The following is a 7893-nucleotide window of genomic DNA, read 5'->3' on the forward strand; positions in this document are numbered from 1 at the left end:
CGTTTCTCATCATCCGCGCTTGTGGCTTTATAAACACCAAAAGAAAAAAAATCCGCCAGATCTCTCAACTCGGCTAAAAAAAATGCCCAAGTTTAGGTAGAAATTTTTTTGGCCCGAAATTTAGTTTCGGGCTAGCTCAACCCAAATTTTTAATTTTATATTTATGGTTTTGCGCAGCCTAAAATTAAATTATTAATGTATTTATAATTTCGGCAAAAAATAGCCTGGAAAGTGCGCTATTTTTTGCACGAACTTGAGCCCTGCCTAAAATGAGTCAACTTTTTTCACCGAAGCCGGCCGACCCAGTGGTCCCAGCCCCTTAACATAACCCCACAACTCCACAAGGCCACAACCACAGGCCATAGGATACGGGGCTCTGGGAAACAGATTGATAAGAAAGCGACCTTGCTTATCTAACACAAAGGTGCTGCAATGGCTACCACTTCCTCGCCTTTCCCCCACTTCGTAAGCCTTCTCTTTCCCTCTTTCTCTCTCCATTGATTTGCTGCTTTTAGTTTCTTATATTCATTTTCTCAACAGAATTTCTCTTTCAAATTCTGCTCCAACAACTCTTCAGCAAGCCGTTCAACTGTAAGAATACATTCTAATTCCAAGGCAAGTTTTCATTTTTCATCCTTTTCAATGCTTCAATCGCGTCAAATTCTTATCTCAGTATTTGAATTTGGGCTCTGTAATTTGTGGGTATAAAACTATAAATTATTGTGTTCTGGGTATTAAAATAATATATTTTTTTTTTTTAAAAAAAAATTATTGGAATTGATTAGAATTTTTGCTTTATTGGTACCATTACACTTATTTTTTTAGTCAATTGTACCAAAAACACACTAATTAGTACCGAGTCTATTTTAGACTTCTTGTGTTGCATTTTGGGTGTATAGACTAATAAGCATTTTTAATCTGTCAAGTATGAATTTAACATACTCAGTATTAGTTTATAATATGAAATATTGAGTTTATTTTTCAATTGTGTAACAACAATTCAGTCTTTGAGGCTTGTGACATTAGCATGATCTGGAAATGTGGTTTTAGGCTTTTAGCTTAGGTTGTTGATATAATACTTACAATAGTACCCATGTTCTATGTATATTGGCTGTAACAACTACTCGTACTCGTGAACACTTTGGTTTAACAACTATTTCAGCCCATGTTCTATGTATAGTACCCATGTTCTACTTACAATTGTGACATTAACAACTATTTCAGCCCTCCAACAAGGTGCTGATCTGGCTGTTCAATCCACTCATAAAGTGTTGTGCTCTCTTACTCAGTCATCAATGTTACATCTATCTGGAAAACTTGTCGATAGGGAAAAACTTTGCAGATGCCTCCAGACCCTTCAGAGTACTAGCCCAAGTTACCTGCTTTTAGCCTCACTGAGTCACTGGGTGCTGCTGCAGGTCAACTTAGAGAGAACCCATCAACGATTTTTGAAAATGCAATCCATCTGGCAATGGAGGCCAAGAAAACGATGGAACAGATCCCGGGCATCTCGATCCTTAATTTTCCTAATTACGATGAGTTTCCTGCCATCGATCCGTTACGGTTGACTCTTGGCTTCTATGATCTTGGTCTCAGTGGCTATGAAGCTGATGACTTCTTATTCAAGGATCAAAGAGTAATTTCTGAGCTCACTGGGTCTCATTCCATTACATTTCCATTTACTCCAGGAACTTGTAATGAGCATGTCAACAGGCTAGTCTTAGGGGTCAAGAATTTGTCTTCATCTTCCTTCCTGCGTTGGAGGAAGAAGCAGGGAATGAAGCACGCTGATCTGAAGCCCTTAAATGATATCAGCATGCTACTGAATCCACGTGAAGCCTTCTTTGCCAAGAAAAAACGGGTGAGTATCAAGGACACTGTCGGAAAGATATGTGGAGAGTTGATATGCCCATATCCACCTGGTATTCCAATAATGATTCCTGGTGAACTGGTCTCAGAAGGAGCTTTAAATATCCTACTGCAAGCTAAAGCCTTAGGTGCTACATTAAGTGGAGCCTCTGACTCTGGTCTTACATCAATGGTTATATGTGATGTTTAAAACAGGCCTGGACTCACTTGTTAGATGCAAAATTAAGTCAAAAATTCTACCGTTACAGTGGACAAAGTCCAGTTCAAAGTGAGTTGTTTTAGAGTCTTCTGCGAAGTAGAAAGCTGTGCAATTATGCATAGTTGTACAAATAGAGGTTATATCGTGCATTGGAGCAACTGGATGGAACTTACAGCTCGAGAAGCAAATTGAGTCCCTGTAGTTATCAGCTGCGTAGATTGTAGACAAAGTATGCGTTAATTATCTGGACCGGCATCTAGCAGGGTTACATCAAAGTGATCAAGATGATCTGGTATGGTAATGTCGCTTATTGCTTACAGTACCTATTTGGACAAGCATCTGTACACTCTCCATCAGGGACAATCATATGGCGAGTTTTCTAAAGGTCAAATGTAGTAATCAGAGGTCAGAACTGTTTTTCAAGTTAAGTTGATTTACAAGATTATTTCAATCCTTGCTAAAGCTCTCTCTATGTTGTATAATTCTATAGAGTTGGTTATGTGCACAAGATGCATATGAATCTTCTCTTAGATCTTCCCTTAGCTAGACTTGGCAAAACTAACTTGTATCCATTTACTGGACCTAAACCAAACTGTACCTAAATCCGAAATGTATTTGGAGGTTCATGATTTGAATTTGTCCTGTACCAATCTTGGCCATGTGACCTACATTGTCATTATAGTAAAAGTTTTGAATACTCCTTATTTAACTTTTTTTGGCTGTTTTTTCTGTTACCTTGATTAATATTGACATAGAAAACTCCCGTATCTGTTTTAATCATAAAATCATCTCAAGTAAGGATTACTCTAGTCTATAACTGGTTGTAGTTGCCTATAGCTAATTTTAACATCATAGAAACATATTCATGTCAGTTTCAGGTTTATCCGAGTATGCAAGAATGCCGACAGTAATCTGAACACAAATTTAAAAAAAAAAGACATTTCCATATCTACCTTCCCTTTATACATTTTACAAACCTCTCCTCGTGAGAAAAACATTCCATTTCGACCGTTAGTTTTAATACAAATATTACTATACATGAGCGGAACAAACCGACAGAAAACTTATGAACTCTGTTAAGCATTTCATGGCTAATATACAGTCGTAACTTGAGAAGCAGCAAGCTTTTAAAATACTCATTGGAGTTAGGCTCATTGCTGCTCTGAGATACGAAGTCTACAACTGGGGCAGAACAAAATCTTCTCCTGAGCTGGAAAAAGAATGGAATGTAGACAAGAAGTCTACATCCCAGACAGTTGTTTTTTTGTACCTATCAGACCACTCTGCATATTTTTGTCTAGGAGTGTTTCTAGTGACCTAGAATATCTTCTTCTCGCTTTCCCTGCTTCGTTTAGTAATTCTGCCAACCTCCTCTTTTCCTCATCCACAATAGGATCAGCTGTTCCGAGCTTCTCTTCTCTCATCACCACCACGAATTCCAATAGCTCAATTGCATCATCCCATCTGTTTTACATACAGGGTAATGTCAGAGAAATTACATAATGAAGTTTAAATCAAATGTAGATAGAAGCTATTGATGAAAAGAATGTTTTTGTCTAATAATAATAAGTTCCTTAGAGATGAGAAAGCCATTATCATCCTTCAATACTGATCTTGATCCCAAATAATCACTTCTTTTTGTGGTGCTTTATAAACTAGAAGTCCTTGACAAATTAATGTAGTAGTTACCTGCTGTTTCAATCCAATAGTTTAAAGATACGTCTACTACAAGGATTGTGAACCATATAATGGCTGATAACTTGTTTCATTCTTGCTAATTCTAGTGTCAGGGGCCGTTTGGTTGGGGTTAATAATCAAAGGGAATCGGAATGAACTGATATCATTCCCTTTGTTGTTGTTTGTTTGACACTTTTTTGATTCCCTTTACCCATTTTTATTTTTGAGTTCACCCATTTTTAGTCTACATTGATTCCCCACCCCCCCAGACTTTCCCATTCCCTTTCCCTAGCCACCATACCCACCACCATTGTACTTGCCGGAACTAGCCCAACCACCTCGCCACGGACCTAGTCCCCACCGCCGGACTCGCCGCACTTCCCCCACAACTCGCCGGAGCCCGCGCACCTCCCCCACCTCTCCCCTCGAAAACACCTCCCCTCCCCGGAAAAACTTCCACCACCAAGCAAAAACCCTAGAAAACACCATCCCTCCCCTTAAAAACGCCGGCCGACCTTCCCCCCACCCTCGAAACCCTAGCGGCTAGGGTTTCGAGGGCGGGGGAAGGTTGGCCGGCGTTTTTAAGGGGAGGGATGGTGTTTTCTAGGGTTTTTGCGTGGTGGTGGAAGTTTTTTCCGGGGAGGTTAGGGGCTGCGAGGGGTGGGGGAGGTGCGCCCAGGGCTGCCGATTTCCGTCGACGTTGTGGCTGGGCGATGGGGTGGCTCCTGGTGGCTGGAAAAGTGAAGAAAGGGGATGTGTGGTGGTGATGGTGATTCCCTTTGTTTATTGAAAACCAAACAACACAGTACTTGGAAAGGGTTTCATTCCATTCTCCTACATTCCCTTTGTTCATTCCATTCCGATTCCCCCGCGCGAACCAAACGGCCCCTCAGTATAATTGACATGTCATTTTTAGACGGAAAGTTCAATGACATTCAAGGATGATTGCCAAGGTGAAACTACTTTTACAATCACAGAACACTAAAGTGAAGAAAGTACAGGTTACTAGAGTGGAATTTGTCATACCTATGGGCTCTTGCCACTATAAGTGAAGAACCAATGTGGTATATTATGCAAGAGTGGGAGGATGGATACATACCTACCAAGGGCGTCATAAGTGCCTGCAAGATTACTGTAAACCCCTAGAGTATCAGGGTGAAACAATCCATATTCTTGCTCTAAAATACTCCTGGCTTTGTCGAAGAGCTCAGCAGCCTCAGAAATTAGACAGAGCTGTACACAGGTAAGGCCTAGTTGATTCAAAGTGATCGCGTAAAGGGAAGACTTCTTTTCCCCTGAAACCTCAAACTTCAAAACAGAACTCTTAAGGAAGGTATATGAATCAGAGTAATTCCCTAGCATAAAATTTAACACCCCCATTTGAGCTTCGATTCCAGCAATCTTGCTCTTCTGTGATGCCTCATCACTGTGTAGTTCAAGTGCCTTGTTCAGTAGATTAATGGACATGTCAAGCTCATTCATTGACTCATAAATAGCAGAAAGATCAGTCAAACCATTTGCAATATCCTCCACATTGGTACCCTTGGGTGGTGGCTTACAATAGATCTCAAGGGCTCTTTCACAATATGATACTGACTCGCTGAATTTCCCTATCTTGCTGTAAAGCTCACCCAAACGAACAAAGACTGAAGCAACGGTTGGATGGTTCTTGCCTTTACTAGACGTGAAAGCATTGAGTGCTTTTTTGTAAGTGAAAATTGCATCATCATATCGAGCCAAGGCTAAATATGCATCTCCAATGTTACAATCAACAGCTGCAACATCTGATTCCTGCCCATTGCAATGCATGGCCACGCTTGCTAATACATAATGTTCAAGGGCAGCTTCATAATCGCCCTTTGAATCACAAATTAAGCCCATCAATCTTCTGTCTGCAGCTTCTTTGATTGAAGGGGGACAGCCATTTTCTTTATGGATATCCAGAGCCATTTTACAAAGCTTCTCGGCCTCATCAAATTCAAGTATTTGAAGATAAGCCTCTGCTACATACCGACAGGTCTCTCCAAAACGGGGGTCCTTTACTCCGAGAACAGCTCTTTGGATCTCTAAACCAACTTTATAGAGATTAATTGCCTCCTCTATTTGACCCATCATTGCATAAATGTCACCCAACTGCATGCACCCCACAAATTTCGCAAGGGCATAGCTTTGGCCTAGCTCTATGTTTGGAATTTCTATGGAATGTTCTAGAAGAGGAATGGCTTCCTTGTGTTTTCCTGCAGCACAATGCATTGAAGCCAACAGGTGCAAACAACTTACATAATCTAAATTTGGCCTCTTGTCAGAATTAGCACAACTCTCAAATGATTTCTTTGCTCGAAGGGCAAACTCAAATGCCCTTTTCGGGTTGTCTCCCAATGTATTTATATCCCGTGCTTTCTTAAGTAAATATGGCCCTAAGTCCGGGTTGTCAATTCCTTTCTCCACACCTCCTCTACCAGTTGCATTATGGTTCTTAAAAAACTTATCTTCACATGAAGAACCTGATATCGATCTTCTTGAGGCATTCCTTTTGCCACTAGGAGGCTTCTCACTAATCATTTCAACATCATTATCCTTCCACTCCACTTTTCTTCCCTTATTAATCTTCCTCGACTTCTTCTTTTTCTTCTTCACACTTTGTGGTGTTTTATCATGTTGCTCTTCCACAACAACCTCCTTTATATCCTCCTCAGTATCCACAACATTATCAGCTCCCACAAGATGTCGGAGCTCAGAATCAATCCTCGATTCATTACCATAGCTTGTCACGCTATGAGTTGATTGGGATTCATCAGAGCTTTCCATATCACAGATATTTTGGTACAATTGTTCGATTGAGTTGTCAACAACATTAAGGACTGCTAGATCAATTGAACCAATACTAGCAGAACCAGGACTCAGAGGACTTATTGGTGATGCATGTTGGTTCTTATGGCTTCTTTTGAAGTTATATAAGCTCCCATTATGGCTTGAATTCCTCTCTATATCATCATTCATATCCGATCCAGGCATTCCTATTTTGAAAAATCGTGTCAATCCACATTCTAATATACAATGTGCAATTAAATTCAAGAAATACCGAAACACTTACCTTAAAAATGAAAATGAAAATTCTACCCACATTTTGTTCCTAAATAAAAGTCTTGCTTTACTCAAAAGTCATAATCCTAATCAAAATCTCATATAATTTCTTCTTCATTCACTTATACTTTATCAAACATGGTTTTTATATCATTCATTTAATCAATCAAACCTCACTTATATTAAAAATTTAATTCGCCATTAACCAACCGAACCCACTAATTTCATATTTTATACACCTTTCGTAAATGTTTCCAAAAGACAAATGAAATTTTATTAGATATCAAAGGGAGTACAGCATTTCTCTTTTCTCCTATCAAAACAGGAAATCAATGAAACAGAATACAGGCAGAGTGTAATTTAGCAAAATCCAATAATACAAATTTTTATCCATCAAAACATCTAAAATTAACACAAAATCCACAATGGCAAAGTTCCAACATCATATGAAAATGTATATAATTTATTTAAACAAACAATGAACCAACACAAATTCAATAAAAACCTGCAAATATAAACAGAACAACAAAAAATCATGTACATTATGCAAATATAACAAACAACACCCACATTGCTTAAACAAACACGAAAACTAGAGAAATTACACACCTTAATTAATAAGAAATCTTCCAAAAGCTTCCCTCGAATGCAAGAATGAATCTTTTTTCTGGGTTTAACACCCAGAAAAAAAATAAAATGAAATAATTTGAGGAGGAAATGTAGGTATGAAAAATGAACCAAAAAAATTAAAATTTTGAAAATAGAAATTTAATGGGTATTTATATTATTATTTAAAAAGGGGGTTAGCAGAAGAAAGGGATGGAACGGTAATTAATTTTGAAGCAAAATAAAGAAGGTGACCTTTCTCCCACCACCATTTGCCAAATTTTTTTGTTAATTTAATTTCCTATTTTGAAGGAAATAAAATGAATATTTTGGGTGGTTTGCTTAGTTTACAGGTTGGCGCGAATAACGAATTAGGAAAAATGGAAGGACATTCATTCTTGTTGAGTGTATGAGAGTTTCTAAGTCTCTGTATGTGCGCTTGTATGCACATGGACGGA

At 38.8% G+C, this 7893-nt stretch overlaps 1 protein-coding gene and 1 pseudogene across 1 annotated transcript; one reads left to right on the top strand and one right to left on the bottom strand.

Moving 5' to 3' along the window:
* The first annotated feature begins 301 nt into the window (after positions 1-301).
* On the top strand, positions 302-2765 carry LOC110710137 (annotated as a pseudogene).
* A 56-nt stretch (positions 2766-2821) lies between these two features.
* LOC110710135 (protein KINESIN LIGHT CHAIN-RELATED 2-like) lies at positions 2822-7893 on the bottom strand. Its single transcript, XM_021888389.1, has 3 exons — positions 7439-7893; positions 4845-6762; positions 2822-3532 (listed from the first exon to the last, which is right to left on the bottom strand). The coding sequence occupies exons 2-3, from the start codon at positions 6758-6760 to the stop codon at positions 3310-3312; spliced, it is 2139 nt and encodes a 712-aa protein (XP_021744081.1). The 5' UTR covers positions 6761-6762; positions 7439-7893; the 3' UTR covers positions 2822-3309.

Source organism: Chenopodium quinoa, unplaced genomic scaffold (genome assembly GCF_001683475.1).
Source record: "Chenopodium quinoa cultivar QQ74 unplaced genomic scaffold, ASM168347v1, whole genome shotgun sequence".
NCBI lineage: Eukaryota > Viridiplantae > Streptophyta > Magnoliopsida > Caryophyllales > Amaranthaceae > Chenopodium > Chenopodium quinoa.